Raw genomic sequence first — 13433 nt, 5'->3', positions numbered from 1 at the left:
TCAGAGGCAAGAAAAGTGGCAACGCAATTTAGTTTTGCTTCCACTGCTCGGTCCAACACTCGGAAGGCATCGTCGAATCTTGCAACCTTACAGTAAGCATCGATCATTTTTCTATAGGAAGGAATGTTAGGGACAAGGTATTGCTTAGAGGACATCTCCGCAAAGTAAGTCTCTGCTTCTGGCAACATGCCCTGCTCACATAATCTTGCGAGTATGTTTGCGTAACATAGTTGTGACTCATCATCCTCAACGGTCTTAACCTTGTCAAAGGTCTTGATTGCTTCACTAATCTCTCCTAGCTTGAAACACTCGTTCACCATTATATTACAAGTCTCTGAATCGAACCTTGATGGCTGCTCATTGCGTCTCTCCAGCATTTGGTAGAACAATGTCCAAGCTTCGGTTCTCTTGCCGTACTTAAGGAAAAGTTGCAGAAGGGTATTACCGGTTTTTGCATTCATTCTGAAATCTTTGGGCGCAAGAGTCATGTAACACTCCATAGCTTCCTTATCATCTCCTTTCTCAAACCAAAACTCCATGAACGTGGCCTTCACGATAGCAATCTCATTGTAGTCTCCACCAAGGAAAGAATAAACCAAGTCGAAAACTTGAGCATCCGTCGAGGAGACACGTTTCAGCTTCAGTATATCGAAGATTCTCTTGGCAGACGTGAAGTCCCCGTCTTTCAAGTGGCCACGAATCAGATGGTTAAGCACAGAGGAACCGACGTCGTCTTCTTTATTCATCAATCTCCTGACGAAATGCAAAGCGCTTTGAAGCTTGTCCGCATCAATCAAACCTTTCGCTAAGAGCTGGTGTGTCTCTTCGTTTGGACGGAGGAAAGAAGCGTTTTCCAAGATGTGACCGTACAGTGCAAATGCGTCGTCGAGACGATGTTGATCACAAAGTGCACCGATGATGTGGTTGCAGCAAGAGATGTTTGGTTTGAGGTTGTAGTCGTTGAAGAAGTAATGGAAGTGATGTAATGCGTCGTTGTAACGCTTGGCTTTGCACATTGCATTGATTATGGCCTCGCAGATCTCGACGGTGACGTTTTGGCGGCTTTTTGTGAAGACGGCGTAACGCGAGAGCTCCGCCGCGTAGTCGAGGTTTAACATCTTGATCATTAGCTTTACTCTGGTGTTTAGCTGGGTGGTGCAGCATTCCAATTTCGGAGGCGCCACCAGGGGTGGTGACGACGGATCTCTCGGGAGAGGGAAAGGGACGTCGGCGGCTGAGATAGGAGTGGGATGGGGGAGAGAGGAGACTTGGCGGTGTTGCTGGTAGATCCGAGAGGAGAAATAGAGGGCGGAGCGGATGCGGAGTCGGAGGAGAGAGAGAGACATGACCACCTTAGTTAACTTAGGGTTCCGAGAAGAGTACAGAACTAAAAGCTCTGTTTCTTTCTAAAAAACTGACAAGTAAAAAAAAACTCTAGTATTTGTTTTCAAGTCTACATGCAAATTGAATTAGGTCTAACTCTAACACAATTGAATTGATTAGTGCATTCTTGGCTCATTCAAAGTGGCTCATGTAGCTATCCTAAACTTATATATTAAAATTCCAAGCACCGATCACTTCATCTTTAACGAGACTTGTTCATCCATCACCCACTACGATTTTATCGAAAACGATACTAGCAAATTCATTTTATTAATAATTACTTTATTAAAAAATTTAAGTAATATTTTGTTAAATACAAAAATCCTGCAACACATTCTGCTTCTGGATGAATGAAATCAGTCTCCCAACGTACTAAGGTCTTTTCGTTAACCAAGGGGAGAGTGATAATGTAAGTCAATTTTGAATCTAAATGCTTTCTCTGAGTTTGACAGGAAGGTCAAGATCAGGTTCCGTCGCAGTCAAGGCAGAGAAGTAGTCATCCACCATGTCCTCTGATACTTTCTCCAAGCTCGGTGGACCCCACTGCACACCCACCAGTTCTTATCATTAATTCAATTTAATGGCCTACTTAATATATACACAGTGATGCGTTACTCGAATATGATGTAAATGTAACATAACCATCCATACCTTCGGTGCTTCGTCCTTGTCTATCAATCGAGCTCGTACTCCCTTGTCACACCATTGAAACCATTACTCATTAGTGACGACTCTCCTTCTCAGTTTGCAATGTCAAGCTTTTCTATACCGGAAATTCACATACCTCGCAAAAATTGGCAGACATTGGCCCGATTGTTCCTTGTAGCGACATTCTATACTCTCGGATTAAGCATTGGTCAAGTGTTTGAAATCTTCCTTCCCGGATCTATTCGATTCGTTTAAAGAAGCTATATAAGTCGAGAAAAGGAAATTTGAAGATGGGTTTTACAAGCAAATTTGATTGTGAACTTACAGATCTCAATGCCACCTTCAAAGATAACGGTGATGTTTCTTTAAGTCTACGAAGAGTTGTAATGCACCATGTGTCTTTTCCTCTACTAGCCTCGACTTCCTGGCGATCCAAAACACCGTTACTTCTAGTGACTCGAGATATGGTCACAGTCTTGCAGAATCATTGGTTGTAGGGACTTACCAAAGAATCAATAATTTCTTCTACTGTGTCATGGCCGAAGCATTTTTCAAGTAAATCAATCCTAAGAAAAATCAGAAACAACGCAAGCTTAGGACTTGGGAGGTAGTATGAGGAGAATATACAAGGAAGGAGTTGTGTATCTCCAAGTTTCACGAAAACAAACCTGCCAAGAACACCAGTCTTTTCTGGATGAGCAACTTCTGAACATTTTTCTAAGCATGACTCAACAACAGACGGATCATCTGTGAGCAGCTTCTTGAGCTGTTCTTCCATTACAGGAACCTCCTGTTGTAGGAGAAGAAAGCCTTATTATCTAGCATGTAAGATAAGTTCAATGAAAACAGAAAAATCTCAAATTATGTAATCTAAATTACCTCACTTCTAATATAATGTGTGGCAAGGCCACAAGCCAACATTTCTGCCCCACTGAGCTTTAACCCAGTCAAACCTAGATACTCCCCTGCATACACTCTATTAAATCATCCATCTTAGGGAGCTAATGTATACTACTATGAAACAGGAAAACTTTGAAGCAAGTTAGGCTGAGTTGGTAGTTATAGGCAGAATTTGTTAGTTTTAACTTTCCTGCTGGATCAGTGATTTCTTTGGTAATTCTCTAATAAAAAATGCTTTCCAGAATTTAATAACATTGACCTAGAGACAATTTAAGCAGTTCAAAACATAAGACAAGCATACCTAAGCGACCAGGTAAGTGGGAGAGATTAAAAGAAGCGCCAGCATCAGGATGAAAACCAATGATTGTTTCAGGGGTAGCAAAAATCTGCAATATCCATGAGCCTAGTTACTGCATTTCTCCAAGAAGTTGGACAACGGAACTAAACTAGAATCCAGCTGACCCGACTAATTGAAAAGAGGAAATAGATGATGAAAGTTGGGGAGAAATAGCATATACTACATAGACGGAAATTTACATACAGATCTATCAGTAGCTACACGAAATGTCCCAGGTATGGAAACTCCAGTTCCACCTCCCATGGTAACACCGTTAAGAATTGCCACCTGTATGCAGGGCAACTAATGGTGTCATTCTACTCATAGTTATTACCTATTGGTTGCAGAATGATTAACAAAAAAAGTAAAGATCACTTACATGTGGCTTTAAATAAGTGCCTAGCAAGTATATAAAACTATACAAACACCAGAAAAACTCCCTAATAGCATCCGGGCTACCTACATAGAGATTTAAGGATAAATAAGTGAAGCAATGAGCAGTGAGAGTAAATAAGATACTGCAGAACCTTCTCTAATCAGTAAAAAAACTGTCTTTCCAACCCCAATACAGATAACAAAAGTACCACAAAAAACAACCTAATCTTCATGAACAAACAAAAACTCGCAATTTCAATTCTATATAGCTTCCCAGGAGGAATCAAACATCACAACGTATATAGTGAAACTTCTTGTACCTCTCTTCATTAACTTGTAGAGAGACACAATATCGCCACCAGCACAAAATGCCCTTCCACTCCCCTTCAAAACAGTTCAAGTCAAAATACAACTTAGGAGCTTTTTTTCACCTCTCAAACACAATAATTTAGATACACACAATAAGAAGAAGAAGCAACAAAAAAAATTACCTTCATCATCACAAATCCAATATTTGGATCTTCTTCCCAATTCTTATAAAGTTTCTGCAACCTATAACCCTATTCACACAAAAATTACACAAATCAACGTCACACACTTACACAAATCAAACCCATCAGAGCAAAATAGAGAGTACCATGTGAGTGGTGAGGGCATTTAGCGCAGGTGGTCTGTTAAGAATCGCAGTACGGGAACAACCACTTCCTTCAACGAGAACCTAAAATCAAAAAACAATCATTTGAATTTTCCTAAAAAAGAGAAAGAGAGAGAGTGAGAATGGTACAAATGATAAACACCTCCGAACCTGGTTATCAAGGTCCTCGGGAATGACTTTAAGCGAACAGAAGCTTCTCCGATACCCAAATCTCCATTGCTTATCTCGAACGATTCGTCCCAAGAGTCCCTTTGCGTTATGCATCAGTCTTCTTTCGTCTTCGTTGTAAACAAAGAAGAAGAAGTGAAGAACTCTCTCTCTCTCTACTCTTATTTGGCAAAATCAGACATGGCGGATCGATTCGGGGTCGTGGCGAGTTTATCCCGGATTTTAATCTCTCCGCCCCTTTTGTTCTCATTACCCTTTTCCTTTTCAATATTATTAAAACTCCAATCTATCCTTCTTATATTATATTATAAATTTAAATCTTAAAAAAATAATAATAATAACCAATATAATAAACATTCTTTCTCTTCTCTCATTAACCCAAAAAAATAGATGCAACATTTATAAAAAAATTTGGGAATTGCACATATGAGACAACTAGGACATTAGATACAATTATGTAGAAAATTACTAATACAAAAATTTAGTGCAACTAAGACAAATGAGTACACCTATGTTTATAGACTGCTACGAAAAAATGTAAAATTAGAAACCGTTTTTTTTCTCTTTCTTTTTCAGTTGACAATGAAAATACTCCAGTCATATGCTTTCATTATGATTGATACTATTCAAATATCAGAGAAAATATACCATGGATTTCAAGAAAAGATTCTTTTCTTATGAAGAGATCACTAATAATGTATCATATGCTAAGTTGGCTGAGAAAATATGTAGTAAGATAAGGGTAGACGAAAAATCTAAAAATCTCAAGGAGAAAGAAATCGACACTTCCCCTCCTCTCCTAAACGTTCTCCCACAACAAAGCCCTATTAAAACAGAGTTTTATTCCTAAAACTAAACACATCGTCTCCCATAAGCAATATAATCTCTCCTTTCCATCTCCTATCTTTCCCGCTCTCTCTCTCCTTTGGTTAATTACTTAAACTATTATTTTATTTGAAGGTTATTCACTTTTATATGGAATGATGAAAATTTTAATTACAGTAAAACCTCTGTAAACTAATACTCTTTTCGTTTCAAAATATAGGATGTTTTAGTTAAAACACGTATATTAAAAAATAGTTACTGTATAATAGAAAATATAAAATTAATCTAAAAGTTATATAAAAAGTTGTAAACATCTTATATTATGAAACAAAAATATTTCTCTAAACATCATATATTATGAGACGGAGGGAATATTTTTTATAAATTAATAAATATTTTTGGTTTCAAGTTAGCCGGTGTAAAAAAATGACGTAATTTAATAAAATAATAAAATAATAATTTTTAAAAATTCCATGTAAACATATGGTCCGATCAGTACCATAAATTAATACTGATAACTTTTACCAAAATAATAATAATAATGATATCAGTAAGTCATAAAAATTTAATGACTAACATGGTAGAACAAGAAATTAGTACATGTATTTATAAGATAGAAATTAGTACATGTATTTAGACACATTTGACACTTGTTCTAAGAAATATCTTAGCTAAGATTTATTTCTTAGCTTATTCCCTATTTTCATTTAATTTTTACCTTTAAATCACTAAGAAATTTGTTAACATATCTCCATTGTAGATGACCCTTACTTACATCATACAGTGTTTTTTTTTTTAAAACAAAATCCCATCTTTCTTCTCCAGTCATCCCCATCGCCGCTTCTCTCGCAAAACCCCTAATCATGGTGAAATTCTCTTCTTTCTTCTTCTTCGTCATGATTATATTGACATCTAAGGGTTTCTCTGTCACACAGATCCGTTGATGGTTTTTATTTCTGTGTACAGCCTCTAAATAAGCGAAAGTTGACGACGAATAATGAAACTGAGAAGAAACCGGCTCCAAGAAATAAGAAATCGAGAGCGACAGAAACAAAGGAAGAGCCTCAGTACGTGGAGGAGAAACGTAATCTGGTATTGTTTTGCTAACCTTACTATAAGATATAGTCATGTATGGTGCTTATGTATGATTCATCACTTGGATTCCATGCAAAGCAATTTGAGGGTTTTAGGTTTATCTAAGCTTTTATATGATCATAACGCAAAATACGCTGTGACTTACGTTTTAAACCTGTATTTTAGAGGAAGAAGGAATCTATCTGTTCATTTGTTTGCTTCTCTCCTATATCTTAACCTACACTAGATATGTATGTTAAGAGCTGCTTAAGATTTCGAAATTATTTTGGTGTTGTCAGAACGGTCTGCGGGGTTTATCTCTATTGGAAAAAAAAAATTATATGCCCATTCTACTTCTTGTGCCATTTGTTCCAAAGGATTCTTTGAGTGTGGTGTAACTTATTTTCATATATTTTGACGTCAAAGTATATGCCTTGTTTTATATACTTATTGATGCCGTGTGAGTGGCAGATTTACATGTGCGCTTGTTTGTGTGTTTTCAGGAAGATTTGTGGAAGGTTGCATTTCCGTGGGAATTGAGGTATATTTGTTTATTTGGCGTGTCAGCATCAGACTTACTGTCTCCATTATATATTATTTTATTTTATTTTCTTGCTTTGCTCATGGTTTGATTGTAGTGGGACAAATTTGATGCACTTTCACCAATTCAACTGGGATTTCAAAAATCTTGAAGTAAGTTGTTTTGGTTACATTCTCCCATTTTTTTTAATTTTTTTTTTGTCTGAGTCTATGAGATTCTTGTATTTATGTTTCTTCTCTTGTGCCAGCAAACATTAGAGGAAGGATTGCTCCTTGGGAAGAAATTCTTTGTTTTTGCTTCTGCCGAACGTAAGCTGTTTCTCTTGCTTTTCTTTTTGTTTCCCCTTGTTTTTTTCAAGTCTCTTTCGTCTCCAAGTATATATGCTCTCTTCCTCTTTCTTTCACGTTTTAATCGTCTCTTTCTATACTTGCAGCTCAATTAGTCTCCTACAAAGATACAAAGAAGATTAGAGATATCCCAACAGTGATTGCTGTTAAGTTATTGTTTAAATCTCCATCAATCGCACATGATCATATATATATTATTTCATCTCTCTTTCTAATATTCTATATTTGCAGATTGAATCTGTCCTTCCACCTTCTGATAAGATAGCAACAGTATCTATTCAAAGTGCAATGGAGGAAATCTTTCCAATGAAGCAGATGAAAATGGACTGGATTCCTTACATTCCTATTGAGAAAAGGTAACACATGCACATGTGACACATTTCTTCGGATGGCTTAATCATTGAGAAGAGACACATATTTTACGTCACATGTTTTTCTTACTTTGGATGTTTTACCAACAGTTGCTAAATTTTTTGCAGAGATAGACAAGTTGACAGGATGTACTTTCAAATTTTTATCTTGGGCTGTAAACAAAGGAGGTATGAAACATATAATATTCAAAAACGATGTTCAATTGGATTTTAGTTTACATTACATATAATAATAATATTGAAACCAGAACATGGAACAAGGCATCACGTATCTACACTGCTTCATAGTGTGACGTGTTGGGTTGCATTGTTCTACGTAATGACTTTCTCTGTAGGGTTTATGGATGTGTCTTTGCCATTGCAAATCTGATGTGTTTGAATCTACCAGTTCTAGTGTGCTCAACTTAGCTTTGTAAATCATCTGCAGATCTGCTCTCAGACAGTTGAAGGAAGAACGTGCTAGGATGTTCGAGTATTGCATTCCCTGTGAGTTTTATTACTCTACTACCAATACTAGTCAAAAGTTGCATGAGTGAAAGAGCCATTTACAGCTGATGGTTGGCGTTGGATTATATGTAAATTTTCACTTTGCAGATTTCTATCAACCAATTGAGGAAAATGAACTTGAAGAGAGTACCGTAGTCTACATGATTTTCCCCACTGAACCGCCGGTAAGTTTTATGGCAAGCAATGAATGTTGTGTTTTGGTAGGGGCACATTGTTTTTGAGTACTTTCTTGATAATCAAGTTTCAATCTTTCTGTTTGTTCCAGCTGCCATGTGAATTTGACTGGGAGCTTGATGAACTTGAGGTGTGTGATTGGCTTTTCTGTTACCATACCACAAATACTTCTTCTTCATTTGGTTTGAGAGAGTTGTCATCTTGGCTCTGCCATATTTCCTTTTGTGTTCAAAATTGCATTCACTGTATTCTAAATCTGGAGATGGCTTGTTGTGCATCTATTTCAGGAATTTGTCGATGATCAGATTGAAAATGAAAAATTATGCGCGGAACAAAAGGATGAATTCAAAGTAAGTTTGAGCTGTAACAGGGTTGTCAGTTCTTGACACTTAAGTATCTGCATCTCTAAATCACTATTTTTCTTTATTTTTTCTCAGGAATTTGTGAAAGAGCAGGTTCGAGCGGCCAAGAAAGCTAACCGAGAGGTAACAAATTTTTAACTGTGAGTTACATTCAAATGAAACGGTTTGCTAAATGTGCCAATGTGGTGGTATTATACTTGAAGGCAAAAGATGCTCGAAAGAAAGCGAAAGAATTGGACGTAGATACACAGCGAGCCTTTCAAAGCATGAGGTTCTACAAATTCTACCCTCAGCCTTCACCAGACGTCCCTACATTCCAGAAGGTAAGAACAAGAAATGAAAAACAAAAATCCGTCTTCGTCAGTTAATTTAATATTGTTCTGTTAAGGTAAAGCTCTGAATATGTGAATCATCTTTGTTGCAGTCGCCGTTCATTAACAGATTCTACGGGAAGACTCATAAAGTCCTTTGAAGAATAGGAGCGCGTGACTATTATCTCTTGTAGAGTATGTTGTAGAGCTCTTCGCACAAACAGTGTATCCATTCATTGCGGGTTAAAATCTAGAATATGACCCACACATAACATTTATTCACTTATATATGGAAAGATGAAATTTTTAATTACAGTAAAACCTCCCTAAATTAATATTCTCTACAAATTAATCGGGTGTAAAAAATTAATCACTTGTTTAAGCGTAAATAGTTTTTAGTGGCTAAAAGGAAGTTAAAAAAAATGGAGAAAGGACGAATGAATTTGAGTGGCAGAGAAAGAAAGGTGGCAGCTTTTTTTTAGTTTTGGTTATATCAATTAGTTTATTTATCTCTCTTTGGTCCAAAAGAGGAAACAAGACAAAGGACTTAAAAATGCATTCATTTCTCCTGAAGAATCTCAGCAATACATATATGTGTGATCAATGTGCTGCGTGACACTGCTTTGCCGGTGACTTCTATTCATAAAATCTCCACTGTGAGACCATGAACAGCTAGATATGTGTGGATGAGGCCGTGATTAAGATTCTTTTTTGGATCTCTAACTCGAGTTTATCTCACCGTTCTCACGCAATCTCACCACGCTGATTTCTCATAATCATATTCACTATATGTTTCTGTATAAATTGTGTAGTGGTCATCAAATAGTCTTTTTCAACTACTTAACTGTTCGTGACTCCTCTCTACCAAAAACATCAATCTTCGGAACATGTTTTTCCATGTGAAATAAAAACTCAAACTAATATGACAATTGTGTCGCTCAATAGTTGGTTTATCAGAAATCCTTTCATAGTATATTTTAGATTTAACACATAGATTAACACTAATCAACTCATAAAAACAAACAAAGCATTTTCAGTATAAGAAAACAATGTCAAAACTAAACGAGTGTTATGACTAGCTTGTTTGTGTCTTTTGCTTGTGTCATCATATGCCGAGGGATAACAATTTTTTTCTCTTTTTCTCTTGGTCTGATGAGCAGCGATTTCAATTTACTAAAGCACAAAATAATCATTCAACCAAACAGAAGATTTATGTTGTTATAAAAACATTACTTAATTTATTTCAAACACTCACTCGCTAGCTAGCAGCATATCTAAGACATAACTCCGCAGGTAAATTACATTGCTTCTCAAACCATAACAACATCTAGCTACCATAACCCTAGATATATATATATATATATCTTACATACATGTGTCTTATTATCCCAGATCCTAATTAACTCTCCATATCTTAAACGCTCTTTTTTTTTTGTTATTTCAAGAACACAAGACTAACACATAACATCCTTGAGAAGCTTGTACCTGCGAGTGGCCGGTCTAGGAGAAGGCACGCCGGTTTTACCCTTGTCGGCTGCTGGAGGAACACTACTACTAGTGGTTTGGTTAGTCTCTTGCTGTTTGATTTGGTGGCCTGAAGAGTATTCCGACCGGTACGATCTCTTAGACGATCCACCATTAACACCGTGTTTCGCTCCGCTTCGACTCTTTGCTTCACACTGACACCAATCACAGATCTTGATTGGATCAGCTTGCTCTCTGTAATAGCTACTACAGTACCTGGTATATATCAAAGATTTATGATCACGATCATGAATTGATGATGGTGATAGTCCATGTAGAGATAAGTATGGTAGTTGTTGAGAAAGTTCTCGTATGAAATATATACACATCCTATATGTATATACATACATACATACATAAATATCATATATGCATGCTAGCTTTTGATTTGATGTATGATGATGATCATCTGCTAAATAGATATAGAGCACGTGGCACGCGATCTCACCGTCCACTGCGATCTAAATCTACTCTATGCTGTTAATATGCATGATGATGATGATGAGTATAGTACACACATAAGTACATATGGTATAGATAGATATATATAAACACTAATATATGTAAAAAACATACGAGTGTTGAAAGCGATTAAGGCACTTGCTGCAATGAAAGAGCTTGTCGAAGAAACCCACATCACCACACATGCAACACACTCTTCTATCAGGATCCACCATTTTTGTTTCCTTAATTAGCAGAAGACGGAGAAATATGAAGGAGAAGGAGGAGGAGATGGAGAGAAAATGAGAGAGGGAGAGAATTGATTCTACTACAATATGAAGGGAAAAAAAAAGTATCTAAATTGGGTTTATTAAAGACTTAAAATATTCGCAAGTCGGTCCATAAGAAATAATATAGTTTTTATAAAATCAAGGAAAATAGTAATCAATAAAGAAAAAATATAATAGCGTAACAAGGCAGGTAGAAGGTAGAGAGACCGCAGGTTGCTTTGCAGTCGTTTTCAGTTGGAGCTTGGGAGGTGGAGAAACAAAGAACCTTAAATTATAAAAATCGAATATTAATGACGATTTTTACCCTTGTGTTTTTGTGTTGGGATGTTCTTATTCTCGAAGCCTTTTTATGTACAATTTGGGAATTGCACAAACAAAAGGAAACTTGTGGGATGTCATATCTTTGACTTTATATCCGGAGAGAGCGTGATAGACACTCCCGTTTGGTTAGACAAGAAGGAAGGGCTCACAATTTTTACAAATAGGGACGTCTTCTAACTAATTATATATTAGTCATATATTTAACCACACAAAGAAAAAAAAAAAGAAAAAACTGTCGTAGTTGGTGAAAGAAAATATGATCTCATCGTGAAAATAAAACTGATTCGTATGATATAGTTTACAAAGTTATGAAAGAAAGTTCAAGATGTTTTGTTTATATCATGTTAGTTTATGAAGAGATCCACTTTTATGAATGCAACCGTATCTACTACTACTACTACTACCACTACTCTACACATATGCAGTCACGCGATAATGAATTTAAAGAAAGACTAGTCAACTCATTTCAACTTCTCGTGCGTTACATTAATTTCTCAAATAGACTTTTATCGAATCCTAAGTCTTTTGGTTCGTATGCTTTTTATTTTTATATTTCATAGCCTATAGAGGTCTAAAAAATATATGTGACTGATGAAACTTCTTAGCAAATATAGATAGTACCGAAATTAATATAATCACATGACCAATATTATAGGAAATTTATCTTTTTTTCCCATCGTCAATGACTAAATAATAATCGTGTTTGACTTGTATCATTACACCGTTTCCAGAACACTCTTATTTGATGAATTCTTTAGCGCGCGAGAATATTAAACTACATGTATACACCATTTACTTGTAAAAACCGTGTCCCTAGGATTTTATATATGCAATGAAACCATACTTATTTAGGCGTTTATAAATGTGATTGGCTCTAAGTTTTTGGAGAACTATATACTATAAATTATCACACTGATATACACACGATGGTTTGGTGTACGTCGACAAAGTGGAGCCCATATATTTTTATTTTGGTGTATATTTACATTCGGAAAATGTAATATTATGGTAACACATGTTTATAGAAAGAAAAAAAAAGCCAATTCGAGAACCAAGTTATAATAATGCCAGTCAACTCTGACAACATTTCTTCCCAGTAAGTTTCGCGCGACAAAAACAAGAACACATATAACGTGTTTGTACAAGAAGAAAAATATCATCATTCAACAAAAGTTTAGCTTTAGGAAAAAAAAGAGAAACCCCCCTTTTCCCTTCTCCCCGCCGTTGCCGATTTCGGCGGCGGCAACCCTCGAAACCCTAAATGACTAAGAAAAAGAAATTCCCCCGCAAGCCCTCGTCCTCTGGTTCATCAGCTCCTCCCTTTCGTCGAGCTGAGAGCTCGGTAGCTCCCCAACCGCAGATTTCGACTCCCCCATGTTCCGCTTCCGACAAAAACGAATGCGCCTCCTGATTCCGCCGCCTTAAAGGACCTTTCCGTGGAAGGTTCCAGTCAGGCAAAATCGTCTAGCCCTGTGGTCAGTCCAACAACCTCGAGTGGTTCGCGAACTCAGATCCCGGACCCTATCACAGACCCAGTGGCTGCTCCCCTGAATCTAACCCTCCCGAATTGGAAGCAAATGCTTCTAGGTTCTTCCGGTAAGATGGAAAAGAAGGGTACCCCCTATTCTCTCGAATCTGGGGAACTATGTGTTAAAATCCCTAATGCGGTGATAAAAAAGAATCAAAACAGATGGAAAGACTTCATCATAGGTCAGTTCCATGGTAACCTTCCTTCCAAAGGAGCTCTTTTTGCTATTCTCAACGACAACTGGAGCCGCCGCAAGAGGGATATCACCATTTCTAAGCAAGGACCGAAATCGGTTCTTAACCGGATCCCTTGCGATGAAACCCGGAGTAGAGTATTAGCTCAAAGGGTGTG

The 13433-nt window shown here is 36.9% G+C and overlaps 4 protein-coding genes across 5 annotated transcripts; 1 reads left to right on the top strand and 3 right to left on the bottom strand.

Annotated features, from left to right (window-relative positions):
• LOC104704183 (pentatricopeptide repeat-containing protein At1g10270-like) lies at positions 29–1346 on the bottom strand. Its single transcript, XM_010420311.1, has 2 exons — positions 154–1346; positions 29–86 (listed from the first exon to the last, which is right to left on the bottom strand). The coding sequence occupies exons 1-2, from the start codon at positions 1344–1346 to the stop codon at positions 29–31; spliced, it is 1251 nt and encodes a 416-aa protein (XP_010418613.1).
• LOC104699849 (3-hydroxyisobutyryl-CoA hydrolase-like protein 1, mitochondrial) lies at positions 1635–4715 on the bottom strand. Of its 2 annotated transcripts, none has more exons than XM_010415246.1 (14): positions 4449–4715; positions 4281–4361; positions 4135–4203; positions 3964–4027; positions 3648–3727; positions 3473–3556; positions 3233–3317; positions 2911–2996; positions 2700–2821; positions 2537–2597; positions 2357–2455; positions 2168–2269; positions 2035–2076; positions 1635–1926 (listed from the first exon to the last, which is right to left on the bottom strand). In XM_010415246.1, exons 1-14 carry the CDS (start codon positions 4560–4562, stop codon positions 1810–1812), a joined length of 1206 nt encoding a protein of 401 aa, XP_010413548.1. In that variant the 5' UTR covers positions 4563–4715; the 3' UTR covers positions 1635–1809. The 2 variants fall into 2 exon arrangements, with proteins under 2 accessions (XP_010413548.1, XP_010413549.1); XM_010415247.1 differs by having other exon boundaries at positions 2911–2984.
• LOC104704182 lies at positions 5833–9139 on the top strand. Its single transcript, XM_019226960.1, has 15 exons — positions 5833–5841; positions 6258–6383; positions 6869–6906; positions 7004–7058; positions 7154–7214; positions 7340–7398; positions 7485–7609; positions 7733–7792; positions 8052–8110; positions 8219–8295; positions 8397–8435; positions 8593–8655; positions 8743–8790; positions 8871–8990; positions 9092–9139. The coding sequence occupies exons 1-15, from the start codon at positions 5833–5835 to the stop codon at positions 9137–9139; spliced, it is 987 nt and encodes a 328-aa protein (XP_019082505.1).
• LOC104699848 lies at positions 10171–11277 on the bottom strand. The gene is made up of 2 exons (XM_010415245.2): positions 11079–11277; positions 10171–10718 (listed from the first exon to the last, which is right to left on the bottom strand). Exons 1-2 carry the CDS (start codon positions 11177–11179, stop codon positions 10433–10435), a joined length of 387 nt encoding a protein of 128 aa, XP_010413547.1. The 5' UTR covers positions 11180–11277; the 3' UTR covers positions 10171–10432.

Source organism: Camelina sativa, chromosome 7 (genome assembly GCF_000633955.1).
Source record: "Camelina sativa cultivar DH55 chromosome 7, Cs, whole genome shotgun sequence".
Taxonomy (NCBI): domain Eukaryota; kingdom Viridiplantae; phylum Streptophyta; class Magnoliopsida; order Brassicales; family Brassicaceae; genus Camelina; species Camelina sativa.
The sequence above is the reverse complement of the archived record's forward strand: the minus strand, read 5'-3'. Positions and strand labels throughout refer to the sequence as shown.

What these genes read in the sequence shown, in the direction of transcription:
- LOC104699848 (XM_010415245.2), bottom strand. Translation starts at nt 11,179, where the DNA reads ATGGTGGATCCTGATAGAAGAGTGTGTTGCATGTGTGGTGATGTGGGT. An exon ending in CTTAATCGCTTTCAACACTC is followed by an intron (nt 10,719 to 11,078) that starts GTATGTTTTTTA and finishes GATATATACCAG; the next exon opens with GTACTGTAGTAGCTATTACA.
- LOC104704183 (XM_010420311.1), bottom strand. Translation starts at nt 1,346, where the DNA reads ATGTCTCTCTCTCTCCTCCGACTCCGCATCCGCTCCGCCCTCTATTTC. An exon ending in GAGACTTACTTTGCGGAGAT is followed by an intron (nt 87 to 153) that starts GTCCTCTAAGCA and finishes GCTTACTGTAAG; the next exon opens with GTTGCAAGATTCGACGATGC.
- LOC104699849 (XM_010415246.1), bottom strand. Translation starts at nt 4,562, where the DNA reads ATGCATAACGCAAAGGGACTCTTGGGACGAATCGTTCGAGATAAGCAA. An exon ending in TTGGATTTGTGATGATGAAG is followed by an intron (nt 4,028 to 4,134) that starts GTAATTTTTTTT and finishes ACTGTTTTGAAG; the next exon opens with GGGAGTGGAAGGGCATTTTG. An exon ending in TGAAGGTGGCATTGAGATCT is followed by an intron (nt 2,270 to 2,356) that starts GTAAGTTCACAA and finishes CGAATCGAATAG; the next exon opens with ATCCGGGAAGGAAGATTTCA.
- LOC104704182 (XM_019226960.1), top strand. An exon ending in TTGGGCTGTAAACAAAGGAG is followed by an intron (nt 7,793 to 8,051) that starts GTATGAAACATA and finishes AATCATCTGCAG; the next exon opens with ATCTGCTCTCAGACAGTTGA. An exon ending in TTTTCCCCACTGAACCGCCG is followed by an intron (nt 8,296 to 8,396) that starts GTAAGTTTTATG and finishes TGTTTGTTCCAG; the next exon opens with CTGCCATGTGAATTTGACTG.